This window comes from Ranitomeya variabilis, chromosome 5 (assembly GCF_051348905.1).
Source record: "Ranitomeya variabilis isolate aRanVar5 chromosome 5, aRanVar5.hap1, whole genome shotgun sequence".
Lineage (NCBI taxonomy): Eukaryota > Metazoa > Chordata > Amphibia > Anura > Dendrobatidae > Ranitomeya > Ranitomeya variabilis.
Genome location: NC_135236.1, coordinates 510,710,499 through 510,733,688, shown reverse-complemented (window position 1 = coordinate 510,733,688; position 23,190 = coordinate 510,710,499). Strand labels below are relative to the sequence as shown.

Here is a 23,190-nt window from a genome sequence, read left to right as displayed (position 1 = left end):
AGTTTCAAGAGGCTCTAAATCATACCCACAGCGTTTGGCAAAGGACCAATCCATAAGACTCAAAGCGGCGCCAGAGTCGACATAGGCATCCGCGGTAATAGATGATAAAGAACAAATCAGGGTCACAGATAGAATAAACTTAGACTGAAAAGTGCCAATTGAAACTGACTTATCAAGCTTCTTAGTACGCTTAGAGCATGCTGATATAACATGAGTTGAATCACCACAATAAAAGCACAACCCATTTTTTCGTCTAAAATTCTGCCGTTCGCTTCTGGACAGAATTCTATCACATTGCATATTCTCTGGCGTCTTCTCAGTAGACACCGCCAAATGGTGCACAGGTTTGCGCTCCCGCAGACGTCTATCGATCTGGATAGCCATTGTCATGGACTCATTCAGACCCGCAGGCACAGGGAACCCCACCATAACATCCTTAACGGCATCAGAGAGACCCTCTCTGAAATTCGCCGCCAGGGCGCACTCATTCCACTGAGTAAGCACAGACCATTTACGGAATTTTTGGCAGTATATTTCAACTTCATCTTGCCCCTGAGATAGGGACATCAAGGCTTTTTCCGCCTGAAGCTCTAAATGAGGTTCCTCATAAAGCAACCCCAAGGCCAGAAAAAACGCATCCACATTGAGCAACGCAGGATCCCCTGGAGCCAATGCAAAAGCCCAATCTTGAGGGTCGCCCCGGAGCAAGGAAATCACAATCCTGACCTGCTGAGCAGGATCTCCAGCAGAGCGAGATTTCAGGGACAAAAACAACTTGCAATTATTTTTGAAATTTTGAAAGCAAGATCTATTCCCCGAGAAAAATTCAGGCAAAGGAATTCTAGGTTCAGATATAGGAACATGAACAACAAAATCTTGTAAATTTTGAACTTTCGTGGTGAGATTATTCAAACCTGCAGCTAAACTCTGAATATCCATTTTAAACAGGTGAACACAGAGCCATTCCAGGATTAGAAGGAGAGAGAGAGAGGAAGGCTGCAATATAGGCAGACTTGCAAGTGATTCAATTGAAAGCACACTCAGAACTGAAGGAAAAAAAAAAAAAAAATTTTTTTCAGCAGACTTCTTTTATCTCTCCTTTCTCTGCCAATTAATTTAACCCTTTGTGGGCCGGTCAAACTGTTATGGTTCTCAATGGCAAGAGAACATAGCCCAGCATACATAGGAACTAGCTCTTGGAAGGATGGAAACTTAAACTGACCATGAACTAAACCTGCCGCACAACCAACAGTAGCCGGGTAGCGTAGCCCGCGCTTTATCCCCAGACGCCCAGCGCCGGCCGGAGGACCAACCAATCCCGGCAGAGGAAAACATAGTCCTGGCTCACCTCCAGAGAAATTTCCCCGAAAGGCAGACAGAGGCCCCCACATATATTGGCGGTGATTTAAGATGAAAATGACAAACGTAGTATGAAAATAGGTTTAGCAAAATCGAGGTCCGCTTACCAGATAGCAGGAAGACAGAAAGGGTACTTTCATGGTCAGCTGAAAACCCTATCAATACACCATCCTGAAATTACTTTAAGACTCTAGTATTAACTCATAACATCAGAGTGGCAATTTCAGATCACAAGAGCTTTCCAGACACAGAAACGAAACTGCAGCTGTGAACTGGAACAAAATGCAAAAAACAAACAAGGACAAAAGTCCGACTTAGCTGGAAGTTGTCTGGTAGCAGGAACATGCACAGAAAGGCTTCTGATTACAATGTTGACCGGCATGGAAGTGACAGAGGAGCAAGGTTAAATAGCGACTCCCACATCCTGATGGGAACAGGTGAACAGAGGGGATGATGCACACAAGTTCAATTCCACCAGTGGCCACCGGGGGAGCCCAAAATCCAATTTCACAACACCCCCTGCTTAATTCGCACCAAATTATACGCCCCACGAAGATCAATCTTAGAGAACCACTTAGCCCCCCTTATGCGAGCAAACAAATCAGTCAGCAAAGGCAACGGATACTGATATTTGACTGTAATTTTATTCAGGAGACGATAATCAATACAAGGCCTCAGAGAGCCATCCTTTTTAGAGACAAAGAAAAAACCGGCTCCTAAAGGTGATGAAGAAGGACGAATATGTCCCTTTTCCAGGGACTCCTTAATATACTCGCGCATAGCAGCATGTTCAGGTACAGATAGGTTAAACAAACGACCCTTTGGAAATTTACTGCCAGGAATCAGATCTATGGCGCAATCACAATCCCTGTGAGGAGGGAGTGAACCAATCTTAGGCTCTTCAAAAATATCACGATAATCAGACAAAAATGCCGGAATCTCAGATGGAATAGATGACGAAATGGACACCATAGGAGTGTCCCCATGAGCCCCCCGACATCCCCAGCTTAACACAGACATAGCCTTCCAGTCAAGGACTGGGTTATGAGACTGTAACCATGGTAATCCAAGCACCAAAACATCATGTAAATTGTACAACACAAGGAAGCGAATCACCTCCTGATGGTCTGGAGTCATACGCATAGTCACTTGCGTCCAGAACTGTGGTTTATTACAAGCCAAAGGTGTAGAATCAATACCCTTCAGAGGTATAGGGACTTCCAGAGGCTCTAAATCAAACCCACAGCGCCTGGCAAAGGACCAGTCCATAAGACTCAGAGCGGCGCCAGAGTCCACATAGGCATCCACGGTAATAACTGATAATGAACAAATCAAGGTTACAGACAAAATAAATTTGGACTGCAAAGTGCCAATTGAAATGGACTTGTCAACCTTCCTAGTACGCTTAGAGCATGCCGATATAACATGAGCAGAATCACCACAATAGAAGCATAACCCATTTTTACGCCTATAATTCTGCCGCTCGCTTCTGGACATAACTCTGTCACATTGCATTTTCTCTGGCGTCTCTTCAGAAGATACCGCCAAATGGTGCACGGGTTTGCGCTCCCGCAAACGCCGATCAATCTGAATTGCCATTGTCATGGACTCATTCAGACCTGCAGGCGCAGGGAACCCGACCATAACATCTTTAACGGCATCAGAAAGGCCCTCTCTGAAATTAAGCACAGACCACCTACGAAATTTTTGGCAGTATATCTCCGCTTCATCTTGCCCTTGAGATAGGGCTATCAAAGCTTTTTCAGCTTGAATCTCCAAATTAGGTTCCTCATAAAGCAACCCTAAAGCCAGGAAAAACGCATCCACATTGAGCAACGCAGGATCCCCTGGTGCCAATGAAAATGCCCAATTTTGAGGGTCACCTCGCAGCAAAGAGATTACAATCTTAACCTGCTGGACAGGATCTCCTGAGGAGTGAGGTCTGAGAGAAAGGAATAACTTACAATTATATTTGAAATTCAAAAACCGAGATCTATCTCCGGAAAACACCTCTGGTGTAGGGATTTTAGGTTCAGAAATAGGAGCATGTATAACAAAATCTTGTAAATTTTGAACCTTCGTAGCAAGATTATTTAAACCTGCAGCCAAACTCTGAGGATCCATCTTTAAACAGGTGAGCTCAGAGCCATTCAAGGATTATAAGGAGAGAAAGGCAAAGGCTGTAATTAAGCTGAAATACCACTGATCCAACTATGGAGCAAGCATAGAGGAAAAAGGGAAAAAAAAAAAAATTTACAGACTCCTTTTTTCTCTCCTTTCTTCTGCCAATAAGTTTAACAATGGCCGGTCATACTGTCATGGTTCCCAATGGCAAGGGAACATAAGAAACATATAAGTAACGAACGAGCTCTCGGGTGATGGAAACTCGAGTTGACCGTGAGCTAAATCTACCACACAACTAACAGTAGCCAGGGAGCATACCTACGGCTTCCTATATGCCACGCGCCAGCCGGAGGACTAACTACGCCTGGTAGAGGAAGAAACAGACCTGGCTTACCTCTAGGGAAATACCCCAAAAGATGATAGCAGCCCCCCACATGTAATAACGGTGAATTAAGAGGAAAAGACATACACAGTATGAAAGTAGATTTAGCAAAGAGAGGTCCACTTACTAGATAGCAGAAGGATACAAAAGAGGACTTCACGGTCAACTGAAAACCCTTTCAAAAACCATCCTGAAATTACTTTAAGACTCCTGTGTCAACTCATGACACAGGAGTGGCAATTTCAGCCCGGAAGAGCTTCCAGCTACAGAGAATTACAAAAACTGCAAACTGGACAAAAGGTACAAAACAAAAGGACAAAGTCCACTTAGCTGATCAGCAGACTAGTAGCAGGAACATGCAACCGAAGGCTCTGGTTACAATGATGACCGGCAAGGAAATGACTGGAGAGCAAGGCTAAATAGGAAACTCCCAAACACTGATGGAAGCAGGTGAACAGAAGCAGCAAAGTGCAAACAAGTCACCAGTACCACCAGCAACCACCAGGGGAGCCCAAAAAGCGGATACACAACAGCGTATGTCATTTCACTCTCCACTCACAGTCAATATTTGTGGGGGGCTGTCTATCCTTTGGGAATTTTCTCTGAGGCAAGATAGCTTTCCTGTTTCTATCTTTAGGGGTAGTTAGTCCTCCGGCTGTGACGAGGTGTCTAGGGAGTGACAGGAACATCCCACGGCTACTTCTAGTGTTGTGTTAAGCTCAGGAACTGCGGTCAGTACAGGTACCACCTCCTCCAGAGCATGTCCCATGTTGCTCCTAAACCACCAGTTCATAACAGTACAACTGGCCAAAAATGAATTAAATGCATCTCAAAAGAAGGAAAAAAAAGTTCTGAGCCATTTTTTTTTCTGCAGTCTGTTTTGTCTTTTTTTCCTCTTAATCTCTGCGTGGTTCAGGATTTTGGCGCTGGCATGGATGTTCAGGGTTTGTTTTCTCGTGTGGATCAACTTGCTGCTGTAGCGCCCCCACTGCCGCAGGGCCGAGGGGTACCCGGTACCGGGCCTCTGAGTCTCTGCTCTGGGGTTGTCACGGTGGCTAGACCCGGTCCGTGACCCTGCTGAGGGGCGTACAATAATAGATGTGGATGGTGGTGGTGGTGCGGTGTAGTGCCGGTCGCAGTTAATAACGAGGACACCAGGTTGCAGTCTCTTTACCTCTTTACTGAAGGCTTCAGGTGTCCAATCCAGGGCACTATTAACCGGGCTGTCTGAGACCGGCCGGTCCGAAGGCACATCAGGAGCCCCCTTCACAGGTGGGAATCAGCGTCTACCTTCTAGCGCCTGTGTGTTGTAGTCCTTCCCTGCTGAGCACCCCGGGATAGTCCTCACAACTGCTTCTGTCTGTCTCTGATGCTCGTCCTCTCTGTCCCCCAGATGATATGGCAGGACGCACCCGTATGACGGGGTAGGCCTGGAGTTATTCTGGGACTCTAGAGTCGCCCCTCTCCCGCAGCTGCCTCCGTTGTCTGCTTAGGTGATATGTGTGAGACAGCCAACCTATAATTGGCTGTCGTGCCGTGGTTTGAAGTATTGCTTAAAGTCTCTTACTTTCTCGGCGTTCCGGCCACCGAATGTTTGCGCCTCAAAAAGATGTTGCCTCTATCTTACAGCACGACTCCTTCTGGTATTCTATTGCTTCTTTGCTGTATTCCTGCTTTTCTCACTCGGCACCATAAACTTTGCTTCTTGTCCTTTCTTAGGAACCTGTCAGGATCCCATCCCTGACATGTCCTCTGTCTAGCTCTTCCCAATTCCTTCTCCCTGTCTTCCTGTCCAACCCCCAGTTTTACCCCCCTGGTGGCTGGAGTGTGAAGTGTAATGTGAGTGTTACCTGATCAGGTGAACTCCTTTAGTGCAGTCAGACGTAACATCACTCCCCTTAGCGGCAGAGCGACATTACTGCAACGACCAGGACTCTGGGGCGCTGCACTGCAAGAGTACAGAGTATCCAAGATTATGTTGTCCAGACTCCGGCTTTAGAGCCTAAAATTCCTACTCCTGATTTGTTTTTTGGGGACAGATCCAAGTTTTTGAACTTTAAAAATGACTGCAAATTGTTTTTTGCTTTGAAACCCCGTTCCTCTGGTGATCCCATTCAGCAGGTTAAAATTGTCATCTCTCTGCTGCGTGGTGACCGTCATGACTGGGTATTCTCCCTTGAATCAGGGGATCCGGCATTGCTTAATGTAGACGCATTTTTTCAAGCGAATGACGAATGTATGACGAACCTAATTCTGTGGATCATGCAGAAAAAATCTTGTTGGCCCTATGTCAGGGTCAGGATGTGGCAGAATTATACTGCCAGAAATTTAGAAAATGGTCTGTGCTCACTAAATGGAATGAGGATGCTCTGGCAGCAATTTTCAGAAAGGGTCTTTCTGAAACCCTTAAAGATGTTATGGTGGGGTTTCCCACGCCTGTTGGTTTGAGCGAATCTATGTCTCTAGCCATTCAGATTGATCGGCGCCTGCGTGAGCGCAAAGTTGTGCACCATATGGCAGTGTCCTCTGAGCGGAGTCCTGAGCCTATGCAATGTGATAGGATTTTGACTAGAGCAGAACGGCAGGAATTCAGACGTCAGAATGGGCTGTGTTTTTACTGTGGTGATTCTGCTCATGTTATTTCTGATTGCCCTAAGCGTACTAAGAGGGTCGCTAGCTCTGTTACCATCAGTACTGTACAGCCTAAATTTCTCTTATCTGTAACCCTGATTTGCTCATTATCGTCCTTTTCTGTCATGGCATTTGTGGATTCAGGCGCTGCCCTGAACTTAATGGACTTGTAATTCGCCAGGCATTGTGGTTTTTCCTTGCAGCCTTTGCAGAGCCCTATTCCTTTGAGGGGCATTGATGCTACACCGTTGGCCAAGAATAAACCTCAGTATTGGACTCAGCTGACCATGTGCATGGCTCCAGCACATCAGGAAGATTGCCATTTTCTGGTGTTGCATAACTTGCATGATGTTGTTGTACTGGGTTTTCCATGGTTACAGGAACATAATCCGGTGCTGGATTGGAAATCTATGTCTGTGACTAGTTGGGGTTGTCAAGGGGTACATAGTGATGTTCCTTTGATGTCAATTTCCTCTTCCCCCTCTTCTGAAGTCCCTGAGTTTTTGTCGGATTTCCAGGATGTATTTGATGAGACCAAGTCCAGTTCCCTTCCTCCACATAGGGACTGTGATTGTGCTATTAACTTGATTCCTGGCTGTAAGTTCCCTAAGGGCCGACTTTTCAATCTGTCTGTGCCAGAGCATGCCGCCATGCGGAGTTATGTCAAGGAGTCTTTGGAGAAGGGGCATATTCGGCCGTCTTCGTCACCATTGGGAGCGGGATTCTTTTTTGTTGCCAAGAAGGATGGCTCCTTGAGACCCTGTATTGATTATCGCCTTCTTAATAAGATCACGGTCAAATTCCAATACCCTTTACCTTTGCTTTCTGATTTGTTTGCTCGGATTAAGGGGGCTAGTTGGTTTACTAAGATTGACCTTCGAGGGGCATATAATCTTGTTCGTATTAAACAGGGTGACGAATGGAAAACTGCATTTAATACGCCCGAAGGCCATTTTGAATACCTTGTGATGCCTTTCGGGCTTTCTAATGCTCCTTCTGTATTTCAGTCCTTCATGCATGATATTTTCTGCAATTATCTTGATAAATTCATGATTGTGTATTTGGATGATATTTTGATTTTTTCCGATGATTGGGAGTCTCATGTGAAGCAGGTCAGGATGGTATTCCAGATCCTTCGTGATAATGCTTTATTTGTGAAGGGGTCTAAGTGCCTATTTGGAGTTCAGAAGGTCTCTTTTTTGGGTTTTATTTTTTCTCCCTCGTCTATAGAAATGGATCCAAGCCATTCATGACTGGATTCAACCCACATCTGTGAAGAGCCTTCAGAAATTTTTGGGCTTTGCTAATTTTTATCGCCGTTTCATTGCCAACTTTTCCATTGTGGTTAAGCCCCTGACCGATTTGACGAAGAAAGGCGCTGATGTGACGAATTGGTCCTCTGCAGCTGTTGAGGCCTTTCAGGAGCTTAAAAGCCGATTTACTTCTGCCCCTGTGTTGCGTCAGCCGGATGTTTCTCTTCCTTTTCAGGTTGAAGTTGACGCTTCTGAGATTGGGGCAGGGGCCGTTTTGTCTCAGAGGAATTCTGATGGTTCTTTGATGAAACCGTGTGCCTTTTTTTCCAGAAAGTTTTCGCCTGCGGAGCGCAATTATGACGTTGGCAATCGGGAGTTGTTGGCTATGAAGTGGGCATTTGAGGAGTGGCGACATTGGCTTGAGGGAGCCAAGCACCGCGTTGTGGTCTTGACTAGGGTTGAGCGAAACGGGTCGGCCATTTTCAGAAGTCGCCGACTTTTGGCAAAGTCGGGTTTCATGAAACCCGACCCGACCCCTGTGTGGGGTCGGCCATGAGGTCGGCGATCTTCTGAATCTGGGATCGGAATTCCGATACCGAGTTCCGATATGTTTGCGATATCGGGAATCGGTATCGGAATCCATATTTAAGTGTAAAATAAAGAATTAAAATAAAAAATATTGATATACTCACCTGTCCGGCGGCCCCTGCAACTTACCGAGGGAACCGGCGGCCTGCTTTGGTTAAAATGAGCGCGTCCAGGGCCTTCCGTGACGTCACGGCTTTGTGATTGGTCGCGACGGCCCATGTGACCGCCACGCGACCAATCACAAGCCGCGGACGTCATTCTCAGGTCCTAAATTCCTAGAATTTAGCACCTGAGAATGACGTCCGCGGCTTGTGATTGGTCGCGTGGCGGTCACATGGGCCGTCGCGACCAATCACAAAGCTGTGACGTCATCTTAAGGTCCTTCACGCGCTGATTCTTAGGAAGGAAGGCTGCCGGAAAGAAGCCGAGGGTGAGTATATACCTAATAGGAATATACTCACCCTCGGACGCGCCCTGCTTCTTTCCGGCAGCCTTCCTTCCTAAGAATCAGCACGTGAAGGACCTTAAGATGACATCACAGCTTTGTGATTGGTCGCGACGGCCCATGTGACCGCCACGCGACCAATCACAAGCCGCGGACGTCATTCTCAGGTCCTAAATTCCAAAAATTTAGAATTCTAGGAATTTAGGACCTGAGAATGACGTCCGCGGCTTGTGATTGGTCGCGTGGCGGTCACATGGGCCGTCGCGACCAATCACAAAGCCGTGACGTCACGGAAGGCCCTGGACGCGCTCATTTTAACCAAAGCAGGCCGCCGGTTCCCTCGGTAAGTTGCAGGGGACGCCGGACAGGTGAGTATATCAATATTTTTTATTTAAATTCTTTATTTTACACTTAAATATGGATCCCAGGGCCTGAAGGAGAGTTTCCTCTCCTTCAGACCCTGGGAACCATAGTATCCCATTGCAGTGCATTGGGTTTCGTGTTTCGGCTGACCCCGACCACGACTTTTTTATAGGATTGGCCGATTTCACTCGACCCGACTTTTGAGAAAGTCGGGTTTCTTGAAACCCGACCCGATCCTATAAAAGTTAAGGTCGCTCAACCCTAGTCTTGACCGATCATAAGAATCTGATTTACCTCGAGTCGGCCAAGCGGCTGAACCCTAGACAGGCTCGGTGGTCCCTGTTTTTCTCCCGTTTTGATTTTGTGGTCTCATATCTTCCAGGATCTAAGAATGTTAAAGCGGATGCCCTCTCTAGGAGTTTTTTGCCTGATTCTCCTGGAGTCCTTGAGCCGGTTGGCATTCTTAAAGAAGGGGTGATTCTTTCTGCCATCTCCCCTGATTTACAGCGGGTGCTTCAGGAATTTCAGGCTGATAAACCTGACCGCTGTCCAGTGGGGAAGCTGTTTGTTCCTGATAGATGGACTAGTAAGGTAATTTCTGAGGTTCATTGTTCAGTGTTGGCTGGTCATCCTGGGATTTTTGGTACCAGAGATTTGGTTGCTAGGTCCTTTTGGTGGCCTTCCTTGTCGCGGGATGTGCATTCTTTTGTGCAGTCCTGTGGGACTTGTGCCCGGGCCAAGCCTTGCTGTTCCCGCGCTAGTGGGTTGCTTTTGCCTTTGCCGGTCCCTGAGAGGCCCTGGACGCATATTTCCATGGATTTTATTTCGGATCTTCCTGTTTCCCAGAAGATGTCTGTTATCTGGGTGGTTTGTGACCGGTTCTCTAAAATGGTCCATTTGGTACCTTTGCCTAAATTGCCTTCCTCCTCTGATTTGGTTCCATTGTTTTTTCAGCATGTGGTTCGTTTGCATGGCATTCCGGAGAATATTGTGTCTGACAGAGGTTCCCAGTTTGTTTCTAGGTTTTGGCGGGCCTTTTGTGCTAGGATGGGCATTGATTTGTCTTTTTCTTCGGCGTTTCATCCTCAGACAAATGGCCAAACTGAGAGAACTAATCAGACCTTGGAAACCTATTTGAGATGCTTTGTGTTTGCTGATCAGGATGATAGGGTGGCTTTCTTGCCGTTGGCCGAGTTTGCCCTTAATAATCGGGCTAGTTCGGCTACTTTGGTTTCACCTTTCTTTTGTAATTTTGGTTTTCATCCTCGTTTTTCTTCAGGGCAGGTTGAGCCTTCTGATTGTCCTGGTGAGGATTCTGTGGTGGACAGGTTACAGCAGATTTGGACTCATGTGGTAGACAATTTGACGTTGTCTCAGGAAAAGGCTCAACGTTTTGCTAACCGCCGTCGGTGTGTTGGTCCCCGGCTTCGGGTGGGGGATTTAGTCTGGTTATCTTCTCGTCATGTTCCTATGAAGGTTTCTTCCCCTAAGTTCAAGCCTCGGTTTATTGGTCCTTATAAGATTTCTGAGATCATCAATCCGGTGTCTTTTCGTTTGGCCCTTCCAGCCTCTTTTGCCATCCATAATGTTTTCCATAGATCTTTGTTGCGGAGATATGTGGTGCCCGTTGTTCCCTCGGTTGATCCTCCTGCCCCGGTGTTGGTTGAGGGGGAGTTGGAATATGTGGTGGAGAAAATTTTGGATTCTCGTTTTTCGAGGCGGAGGCTTCAGTATCTTGTCAAGTGGAAGGGTTATGGCCAGGAGGATAATTCTTGGGTTGTTGCCTCCGATGTCCATGCCGCCGATTTGGTTCGTACCTTTCACTTGGCTCGTCCTGATCGGCCTGGGGGCTCTGGTGAGGGTTCGGTGACCCCTCCTCAAGGGGGGGGTACTGTTGTGAATTCCGCTCTTGGGCTCCCTCCGGTGGTTGTAAGTGGCACTTTTGTGAGTTCTGCTCTTGGGCTCCCTCCGGTGGTTTTGAGTGGAACTGCTGCTCCTTGGGTTTAGCAGTCAGCAGCTGCTTCCACTGATCGTCTATTCTGGGTCGGCTATTTATCCTGGCTCTATCCTTCAGCCAGTGCCAGTTGTCAATGGTTCCTGGTTGGATTCACATCTCTCTTGGATTTCCCTGATATTCTGACCAGTTCAGCAAAGATAAGTCCTTGCTTTGTTCTTTTGCAGTCCACTTGTTGTAGACTTAATCGTTCAGCACATACTATGTTTTTTCTAGTCCAGCTTGTTAGTATGGATTTATTCAGTTAAGCTGGAAGCTCTGGGAAGCAGATTTACCCTCCACACCTTTAGTCAGGTGTGGAGATTTTTGTAAACTCTGTGGTGGATTTTTCTAGTTTTTATTACTGACCGCACAGTATTCTGTCCTGTTCTATCTATCTAGCTAGAGTGGCCTCCTTTTGCTACATCCTGGTTTCATTCTGCGTATGTCATTTCCCTCTCCACTCACAGTCAATATTTGTGGGGGGCTGTCTATTATTTGGGAATTTTCTCTGAGGCAAGATAGCTTTCCTGTTTCTATCTTTAGGGGTAGTTAGTCCTCCAGCTGTGACGAGGTGTCTAGGGAGTGACAGGAACATCCCACGGCTACTTCTAGTGTTGTGTTAAGCTCAGGAACTGCGGTCAGTACAGGTACCACCTCCTCCAGAGCACGTCCCATGTTGCTCCTAAACCACCAGTTCACACCGGTAGCCGGAAGACCGAGGCTTTTGTGGGACTCTAAGACACATAGCAGAAATCGGCAGGACAGCTGGGTTATACATCACCTGTTCGCCCTAACACCTAGGAGACACAGTGACACATAGAGCCCGGGTAACGGACCCGGTACCGAGTACCCCACTGCCCTGACGGGTGACTCATTTGCATAGGCCTATTTTCCTTTTTCTAATTTTTAAAATGTAAAAGATGGAAACAAAATATATACATCCCCATTTTATTTACTGTAGGTGTATCCATATAAATGGCACATTCTGTATCTATCTATCTATCTATCTATCTATCTATCTATCTATCTATCTATCTATCTATCTATCATCTATCTATCTACCTATCTATCATCTATCTATCCCATATCTATCTATATAATTTTTGCCTAAATATGATGGAAATGTGTCATATATAACAATATCCCTTTAACCCCTTAGTGACAGAGCCAATTTGGTACTTAATGACCGAGCCAATTTTTACAATTCTGACCAGTGTCATTTTATGAGGTTATAACTCTGGAACACTTTATCGGATCCCGCTGATTCTGAGATTGTTTTTTCGTGACATGTTGTACTTCAAGTTAGTGGTAACATTTCTTCGATATTACTTGCGATTATTTATGAAAAAAATGGAAATATGGCGAAAATTTTTAAAATTTTGCAATTTTCAAACTTTGTATTTTTATGCCCTTAAATCAGAGAGATATGTCACAAAAAATAGTTAATAAATAACATTTCTCACATGTCTACTTTACATCAGCACAATTTTGGAAACAATTTTTTTTTTTGTTAGGGAGTTATAAGGGTTAAAAGTTGACCAGCAATTTCTCATTTTTACAACACCATGTTTTTTTTAGGGACCACATCACCTTTGAAGTGATTTTGAGGGGTCTATATGATAGAAAATAACCAAGTGTGACACCATTCTAAAAACTGCACCCCTCAAGCTGCTCAAAACCACATTCAAGAAGTTTATTAACCCTTTACGTACTTCACAGGAACTAAAACAATGTGGAAGAAAAAAATGAACATTTTACTTTTTTTTGCAAACATTTTACTTCAGAACCATTTTTTTTTATTTTCACAAGTGTAAAAACAGAAATTTAACCACAAATTTTGTTGTGCAATTTTTCCTGAGTACACCGATACCCCATATGTGGAGGTAAACCACTGTTTGGGCGCACCGCAGAGCTTGGAAGTGAAGGAGCACCGTTTGACTGTTTCAATGCAGAATTGGCTGGAATTGAGATCGGACGCCATGTCGCGTTTGTAGAGCCCCTAATGTGCCTAAACAGTGGAAACCGCCCACAAGTGACACCATTTTGGAAACTAGACCCCCCAAGGAACTTATCTAGATGTGTGGTGAGCACTTTGAACCCCCAAGTGCTTCACAGAAGTTTATAACGTAGAGCCGTGAAAATAAAAAATCGCATTTGTTTTCACAAAAATGATTTTTTCGCCCACAAATTCTTATTTTCACAAGGGTAACAGGAGAAATTAGACCACAAAAGTTGTTGTGCAATTTCTCCTGAGTACGTCGATACCCCATATGTGGAGGTAAACCACTGTTTGGGCGCACCGCAGAGCTTGGAATTGAAGGAGCACCGTTTGACTTTTTCAATGCAGAATTGGCTGGAATTGAGATCGGATGCCATGTCGCGTTTGGAGAGTCCCTGATGTGCCTAAACAGTGGAAACCCCCCACAAGTGATACCATTTTGGAAACTAGACCCCTTAAGGAACTTATCTAGATGTGTGGTGAGCACTTTGAACCCCCAAGTGCTTCACAGAAGTTTATAACGTAGAGCCGTGAAAATAAAAAATCTCATTTTTTCTACAAAAATGATCTTTTTGCCCCCAAATTTTTATTTTCACAAGGGTAACAGGAGAAATTAGACCACAAAAGTTGTTGTGCAATTTCTCCTGAGTACGTCGATACCCCATATATGGGGGTAAACCACTGTTTGGGCGCACCGCAGAGCTTGGAAGAGAAGGAGTGTCGTTTTACTTTTTCAATGTAGAATTGGCTGGAATTGAGATCGGACGCCATGTCACGTTTGGAGAGCCGCTGATGTGCCTAAACAGTAGAGACCCCCCACATATGACACCATTTTGGAAACTAGACCCCTTAAGGAACTTATCTAGATGTGTGGTGAGCACTTTAAACCCCCAGGTGCTTCACAGAAGTTTATAACGTAGAGCCGTGAAAATAAAAAAAATCGCATTTTTTCTACAAAAATGATCTTTTTGCCTCCACATTTTTATTTTACCAAGGGTAACAGGAGAAAATGGACCCCAGAAGCTGTTGTACAATTTGTCTTGAGTACGCCGACACCCTATATGTGGGGGTAAACCACTGTTTGGGCGCATGGCTGAGCTCGGAAGCAAAGGAGCGCCATTTGACTTTTCAATGCAAAATTGACTGGAATTGAGATCGGACGCCATGTCGCGTTTGGAGAGCCCCTGATGTGCCTAAACAGCAGAAACCCCCCAAAAGTGACCCCATTTTGGAAACTAGACCCCCCCATGGAACTTATCTAGATGTGTAGTGAGAACTTTGAATGCCCAAGTGCATCACAGAAGTTTATAATGCAGAGTCGTGAAAATAAAAAATATATATTTTTTAACAATAAAGATTTTTTAGCCCCCAAGTTTTTATTTTCACAAGGGTAACAAGAGAAATTGGACCCCAAAAGTTGTTGTCCAATTTGTCCTGAGTATGCTGGTACCCCATATGTGGGGGTAAACCACTGTTTGGGCGCACGGCAGAGCTCGGAAGAGAAGGAGTGCCATTTTGGAATGCAGACTTTGATAGAATTGTCTGCGGGCGTTATGTTGCGTTTGCAGACCCCTAATGTACCTAAACAGTAGAAACCCCCAACAAGTGACCCCATTTTGGAAAATAGACCCCCCAAGGAACTTATCTAGATATGTGGTGAGAACTTTGAATGCCCAAGTGCTTCACAGAAGTTTATAATGCAGAGTAGTGAAAATAAAAAATATTTTTTTTCCCACAAAAAAGATTTTTTTAGCCCCCAAATTTTTATTTTCACAAGGGTAACAAGAGAAATTGGACCCCAAAAGTTGTTGTCCAATTTGTCCTGAGTATGCTGGTACCCCATATGTGGGGGTAAACCACTGTTTGGGCGCACGGCAGAGCTCGGAAGGGAAGGAGCGCCATTTTGGAATGCAGACTTTGATAGAATTGTCTGCGGGCGTTATGTTGCGTTTGCAGACCCCTAATGTACCTAAACAGTAGAAACCCCCAACAAGTGACCCCATTTTGGAAAATAGACCCCCCAAGGAACTTATCTAGATATGTGGTGAGAACTTTGAATGCCCAAGTGCTTCACAGAAGTTTATAATGCAGAGTAGTGAAAATAAAAAATATTTTTTTTCCCACAAAAAAGATTTTTTTAGCCCCCAAATTTTTATTTTCACAAGGGTAACAAGAGAAATTGGACCCCAAAAGTTGTTGTCCAATTTGTCCTGAGTATGCTGGTACCCCATATGTGGGGGTAAACCACTGTTTGGGCGCACGGCAGAGCTCGGAAGGGAAGGAGCGCCATTTTGGAATGCAGACTTTGATAGAATTGTCTGCGGGCGTTATGTTGCGTTTGCAGACCCCTAATGTACCTAAACAGTAGAAACCCCCACAAGTGACCAAATTTTGGAAACTAGACCCCCTAAGGAACTTATCTAGATATGTGGTGAGAACTTTGAAAGCTCAAGTGCTTCACAGAAATTTATAATGCAGAGTAGTGAAAATAAAAAAATATATTTTTTCCAACAAAAAAGATTTTTAGCCCCCAAGTTTTTATTTTCACAAGGGTAACAGGAGAAATTGGACCCCAAAAGTTGTTGTCCAATTTATCCCGAGTACGCTGATGCCCCATATGTGGGGGTAAACCACTGTTTGGGCGCACGGCAGAGCTCAGAAGGGAGGGAGTACCATTTGACTTTTTTAGCGCAAAATTGGCTGTCGTGTTTGGAGACCCCCTGATGTACCTAAACAGTGGAAACCCCCCAATTCTAACTCCAACCCTAACCCCAACACAGCCCTAACCCTAATCTCAACCCGATCCATAATCCTAATCACAACCCTAACGATAATCACAACCCTAACCCCAAAACAGCCCTAATCTCAACCCTAACCATAACCCTAATCAAAACCCTAAATCCAACACACCCCTAACCCTAATCCCAACCCTAACCCTAATCCCAACCCTAATCCCAAATGTAACACTAATCCCAACCCTAATCCAAACGCTAACCCTAATCCCAACTCTAACCCTAACTTTAGCCCCAACCTTAACTTTAGCCCCAACCCTAACCATAACTTTAGCCCCCATCGTCACAAAAAAAGTTCAATGTAACCTTTTTTTTGTACGTCGCATCCGCCATTTCCGCGGATGCGTGGCCGTAACTCTGCCCCCTCCTCCCCAGGACATAGACTGGGCAGCGGATGCGTTGAAAAACTGCATCCGCTGCCCACGTTGTGCACAATTTTCACAATGTGCGTCGGTACATCGGGCCGACGCATTGCGACCGCCCCGTACCGACGCAAGTGTGAAAGAAGCCTAAGGCTACTTTCACACTAGCGTCGTACTCGGCCCATCGCAGTGTGTCGGGCCGACGTACCGACGCTAGCGTTGTAAGCGCCGCACAACAGGTGCAGCGGATGCTGTTTTTTCAACGCATCCGCTGCCCCATTGTGAGGTGCGGGGAGGCGGGGGCGGAGTTCCGGCCACGCATGCGCGGTCGGAAATGGCGGACACGTCGCACAAAAAAGTTACATGTAGTTTTTTTTGTGTCGACGGTCCGCCGAAGCACGACGCATCCGTCGCACGACGGATGCGACATGTGGCAATCCGTCGCAATGCGTCGCTAATGCAAGCCAATGGAGAAAAAACGCATCCTGCAAGCACTTTTGCAGGATGCGTTTTTTCTCCAACGACGCATTGCGACGGAAGCCAAAAAACGCTAGTGTGAAAGTAGCCTAACTCTAACCCTAGCCCTAACCCTAACCCTAAATTTAGCCCCAACCCTAACCCTAACCCTAACTCTAACCCTAACTCTAACCCTAACCCTAACCCTAACCCTAACTCTAACCCTAACTCTAACCCTAACCCTAACTCTAACCCTAACCCTAACCCTAACCCTAACCCTAACTCTAACCCTAACTCTAACCCTAACCCTAACCCTAATTTTAGCCCCAACTTGTCTTCTCCTGCCGGCCGGCAGATGGCAGCAGATGGCGGGCGCACTGCGCATGCGCCCGCCATGATGTAAAAGCCGGCTGGCAGGAGAAGACAGAAGAGGACCCAGGGACCCCGGGTGAGTATGATAGGGTCCCCGAATCCCCCTATTTCTCTGTCCTCTGATGTGTGGTCACATCAGAGGACAGAGAAATAACTGATCGCTTTTTTTTTTTTTTTGCGGTCGCCGGTAAACTGTTAATTACCGGCGATCGCAAAGCAGGGGTCGGTGCAAACCGACCCCGATCATGTTCTTTGGGGTCTCGGCTACCCCCGGCAGCCGAGACCCCAAAGAACATCCGGGTGCCGGGCGGCGGGCGCACTGCGCGTGCGCCCGCCATTTTTTCCCGGAAAAAAGATGGCGGCGCCCATGGGGAGACACGAGGAGCACCGGGGGAGGTAGGTAAGTATCGGGGGGCTATTGGGGGCCATCGGGGACCACATTTCTCTGTCCTCCGATGTGCGATCACATCGGAGGACAGAGAAATTAAACGGCAAATCGCGTTTTTTTTTTTTTGTTGCGACCGCCGGTAAACGGTTAATTACCGGCGATCGCAACTCGGGGGTCGGTAAAGACCCCCCGAATCATGTTCTCTGGGGTCTCGGCTACCCTCGGCAACCGAGACCCCAGAGAAAATCCGACTCTGGGGGGCGCTATTCACTTTTTCCACAGCGCTGTTAATTAACGGCGCTGTGGATTAAGTACCCTTAGCGGCCGCCGTTAAAAGGCGTATCGGCGGTCGTTAAGGGGTTAAAGAGATCATTTAATCTTCAGCTTGCTTAACTACCGTATTCACAATAACAGTAATTGTGACCAGGGGTGTCCATTTTCAGAAGTCGCCGACTTTTGGCAAAGTCGGGTTTCATGAAACCCGACCCGACCCCTGTGTGGGGTCGGCCATGAAGTCGGCGATCTTCTGAATCTGGAATCGGAATTCCGATACCGATTCCCGATATGTTTAAGATATCGGGAATTGGTATCGGAATTCAGATTTAAGTGTAAAATAAAGAATTAAAATAAAAAATATCGCTATACTTACACTCTGATGCGCCCTGGTACTAAGCGGGAACCTTCCTTCCTTAGAATCAGCCTTCCAGGACCTTGCGGTGACGTCGCGGGGACGTCGCGGCTTGTGATTGGTCGTGCGAGCGGTCACATGGGCGGCCGCGCGACCAATCACAAGCCGCGACGTCACCGAAGGTCCTGGAAGGGCTGATTCTTAGGAAGGAAGGCTGCCAGAAAGAAGCAGGGCATGTCCGAGGGTGAGTATATACCTAATAGGAATATACTCACCCTCGGCTTCTTTCCGGCAGCCTTCCTTCCTAAGAATCAGCCCTTCCAGGACCTTCGGTGACGTCACGGTGACGTCGCGGCTTGTGATTGGTCGCGCGAGCGGTCACATGGGCGGCCGCGCGACCAATCACAAGCCGCGACGTCCCCGCGACGTCACCGCAAGGTCCTGGAAGGCTGATTCTAAGGAAGGAAGGTTCCCGCTTAGTACCAGGGCGCATCAGAGTGTAAGTATAGCGATATTTTTTATTTTAATTCTTTATTTTACACTTAAATATGGATCCCAGGGCCTGAAGGAGAGTTTCCCCTCCTTCAGACCCTGGGAACCATTGGAAACCCAATGCACTGCATTGGGTTTCGAGTTTCGGCCGACCCCGACCCCGACTTTTTTATAGGATCGGCCGATTTCACTCAACCCGACTTTTGAAAAAGTCGGGTTTCGTGAAACCCGACCCGATCCTATAAAAGTAAAGGTCGCTCAACCCTAGTCTCCAGCAGTCTCTAGTTGCTAGATACACAACATTCAGCTGCCTGATCACTTGCTTGTGCTTTAAGGACCAGGTCCGGCATCAAACACGCCATTGTGGTCATGTTGTATCCTGAGCGTACGCAGTTATTTTTTGGTGAGAATGACTATGCAGTAATTTGCTTCACAATATCTTATTCAGGCAACTTCAGATATCTTATTGTATCTAATTTTAGATAATCTTATTCACAATCTTTCATTTAGTAACTTACAATAGGGTTTTGTTGCAGTACAGTTCTTTCCAGGTCACCCTGTTCCCAAAACTCAGCTGCAACCAATAGAGCAACCTACAAGTTAAAGTAATAGTGTGACATTTATTACAATATTACAACACTGGATCCTATATTTGCTTATTCATCAACTCAGTCATGGAACATAGAAAAATGTAACTTTGCACATATTCACACTGATAGGATAACGTACACCAATTATTTACTCTGTATAAAAGAGTGAAAAACGGCATTCAGGAATGAAGCGGCACAGTACTCGGCCGAGAAATTCTTCAATACCTTCTTTGCACCTGGAATCCAACTGATCAAAACTTCTAATGTGTCATTTTGACATCTCAAAAGTTTTGCACAGTGACCAACTCATTTTTTGTTGGTTTCTTTCTAAGAACACACAGATTATGCTGGCAAAATGACAAGTTCTAGCTGTTGCAAAGGAACATCTGAGCTTGGTCTAAATGTTATGCAGCTAATAGCAACAAAGGTAAGACTTTCTTATTTTATACCGACGTTTTTCCCAATCTTTTACACTCAGTTGAATTTATATTTCAATAGCAGAATTATCTGAGGAAAGCCAAACAGGCTTAACCTATCTATTGAACACTCATTCTAAAAATCATTGCTCTCCAATGGTCTCCTGATACGGTGACATTCCACTAGATATTACATCCCCTTTAAATTACTTAAAGATATGAATGCAAGTGCAGCAGAAATTTATTAAAGGGAATATGTCAGCCGTTTCTTGCTATGTAATCTGACATACACCTAAAACCACAGTCAATGTCACTAGGCCTAAAAGTTTATACACTGCTCAAAAAAATAAAGGGAACACTTAAACAACAGAATATAACTCCAAGTAAATCAAACTTCGGTGAAATCAAACTGTCCACTTAGGAAGCAACACTGTTTGACAATCAATTTCACATGCTGTTGTGCAAATGGAATAGGCAACAGATGGAAATTATTGGCAATTATCAAGACACCCTCATTAAAGGAGTGGTTCTGCAGGTGGGGACCACAGTTCACATCTAAGTACCAATGCTTTCTGGCTGATGTTTTGGTCTCTTTTGAATGTTGGTTGTGCTTTCACACTCGTGGTAGCATGAGCCGGACTCTACAACCCACACAAGTGGCTTAGGTAGTGCAGCTCATCCAGGATGGCACATCAATGCAGGCTGTGGCAAGAAGGTTTGCTGTGTCTGTCAGCATAGTGTCCAGAGGCTGGAGGTGCTACCAGGAGACAGGCCAGTACACCAGGAGATGTGGAGGGGGCTGTAATAATTATAGGGGATAACTCAGGAGACTCTTTGCGTGAAACAAGACAACTGCAGGACACAGTTTTATAAGTGGTAAAGTCTATATTATCACACGGTGATTCAAACAAGTGCAGAGAGAAACTCAAGTCCACAACACTTGGTGCAAATATCAAATGCAGCTCAGCAGTCTATAGGAAACTTCAGAGGAAAATTCAGTTACGCAGAAAGTCTATGAAGCACAATTATTCTTGAGGATACTTGACATGAATAAGTCCTTGCTTAGTCCAAAACACAGATAGATATGCTTATAAGGCAGTTCAAATAATATATTAGCTCAACCAGGGAGGTCTGGGTAATAGTCTCAGGTTCTTGCAGAGCAGAAACAGCTTACATGTCCAGCAAATGCAGATGGAAGCAAACACGAGCAGCAGATGAAGGAGGATTACTGGAACTGGTGTATGCAGCAGGAACTCAGAGCAGAGTAGCAGGATAACCCCACAGGTTCACAGGAGCAGGTATATAGCCAGGGAGTCACCAGAGGTCAGGAGCTGGATGCAAGGCAAAATACTCTAGCACAGACTGAAGGCTGGGGTGGAGTTTTATAGCAGGAAGACACAGTGCACATGAGTCCAAAGACGCCATCTTGGAAAAGGGCAGTAATGCACAAAAGGTAATAAAAAATGTTCAGAGTCCTGACAGGGGCCGTAGGAGGGCAACAACCCAGCAGCAGGACCGCTACCTCAGCCTTTGTGCAAGGCGGAACAGGAGGAGCACTGCTAGAGCCCTGCACAATGACAACCAGCAGGCCACAAATGTGCATGTGTCTACACAAACGGTTAGAAACCGACCCATGAGGATGGTCTGAGTGCCCGATGTCCACAGATGGGGGTTGTGCACACAGCCCAACACCGTGCAGGACGCTTGGCATTTGCCACAGAACACCAGGAGCCACTGGAGCCCTGTGCTCTTCACAGATGAAAGCAGGTTCACACTGAGCACATGTGACAGATGTGACAGAGTCTGGAGATGTCATGTTTAGTGATCTGCTGCATGCAACATCCTTCAGAATGACCGGTTTGGCAGTGGGTCAGTAATGGTGTGGGTGGCATTTTTTTGGAGGGCCGCACATGCCCTCCATGTGCTCTGCAGAGGTAGCTTGACTGCCGTTAGGTACCGAGATGAGATCCTCAGACCCCTTGTGAGACCATATGCTGGTGCGGTTGGCCCTGGGTTCTTCCTAATGCAAGACAATGCCAGACCTCATGTGGTTGGAGTGTGTCAGCAGTTCCTGCAGGCTGAAGGCATTGAAGATATGGACTGGCCCACCCGTTCCCCAGACCTGAATCCAATTGAACACATCTGGGACATCATGTCTACAACCATCCACCAGCGTCACGTTGCACTACAGACTGTCCAGGAGTTGACGACGGGTGCTTTAGTCCAGGTCTGGGAGGAGATCCCTCAGGAGACCATCCGCCGCCTCATCAGGAGCATGCCCAGGCATTGTAGGAAGATCATACAGGCACGTGGAGGCCACACGTACTACTGAGCATCATTTCCTTGTTTTTAGGCATTTTTACTGAAGTTGGATCAGCCTGTAACTTCATTTTCCACTTTGATTTTGAGCATCATTCCAATTCCAGACCTCCGTGGGATATTAGTTGTGATTTACATTGATCATTTTTAGGTTTTATTGTTCTCAACACATTCCATTATGTAATGAATAAAGATTTACAACTGGAATATTTCATTCAGTGACATCTAGGATGTGGGATTTTAGTGTTCCCTTTGTTATTTTGAGCAGTGTACATTCATCTAATATCACTAATGGGAGAAATACATTTTTGCTATTTGAAAAAAAATGAATATTAGTAATAATAGTGAAAGAAAATTTTATGTATATATATATATATATATATATATATATACGGTATATATATATATATACATATATATATATGTATATATATATATATAAAATGGGGCAACATATAATGAGACTAAAGGTGGCACCTGTGCACAAAAACATAAATCCCTTACAGTCCCAATATGTATATATATATATATATATATATATATATATATATATATATATATATATATATATATATATATATATATATATATATATATATATATATAGTATAATAAATATCAAGTGTGGCAAAAGATTAATGATGTCTGATATGAAATTATAATATTTATTATATATTGTATATGTATTTATGTATTATATATTGTAATACATGTCAGACATACCGTAATTAATCTTTCATCACACTTGATGCCTGATATCATTTATTATTATTATTATTATTATTTATTTATATAGCACCATTAATTCCATGGTGCTGTACATGAGAAAGGGGTTACGTACAGAGTTATAAATATCGTTTACAGTAAACAAGTTTACAGTGACAGACTGGTACATAGTATACATATATTATAATATATATATTTAGTCAGCCACCAATTGTGCAAGTTCTCCCACTTAAAAAGATGAGAGAGGCCTGTAATTGACATCATAGGTAGACCACAACTATGAGAGTCAAAATGAGAAAACAAATCCAGAAAATCACCTTGTCTAATTTGGCAAGATTTATTTAGCAAATTATGGTGGAAAATAAGTATTTGGTCACCTAAAACATGCAAGATTTCTGGCTCTCACAGACCTGTAACTTCTTCTTTAAGAGGCTCCTCTGTCCTCCACTCATTGCCTGTAGTAATGGCACCTGTTTGAACTTGGTATCAGTATAAAAGACACTTGTCCA

The 23,190-nt window shown here is 45.1% G+C and overlaps 1 protein-coding gene across 1 annotated transcript in view; it reads right to left on the bottom strand.

Moving 5' to 3' along the window:
- The window catches only part of PDE6A (phosphodiesterase 6A), a 130,598-nt gene that overhangs the window by 20,196 nt on the left and 87,212 nt on the right, over positions 1-23,190 (bottom strand). Inside the window, exon 16 of the mRNA XM_077261143.1 lies at positions 19,149-19,223. Coding sequence (XP_077117258.1) covers positions 19,149-19,223 — 75 coding nt within the window. The remainder of the gene's footprint in view (positions 1-19,148; positions 19,224-23,190) is intronic.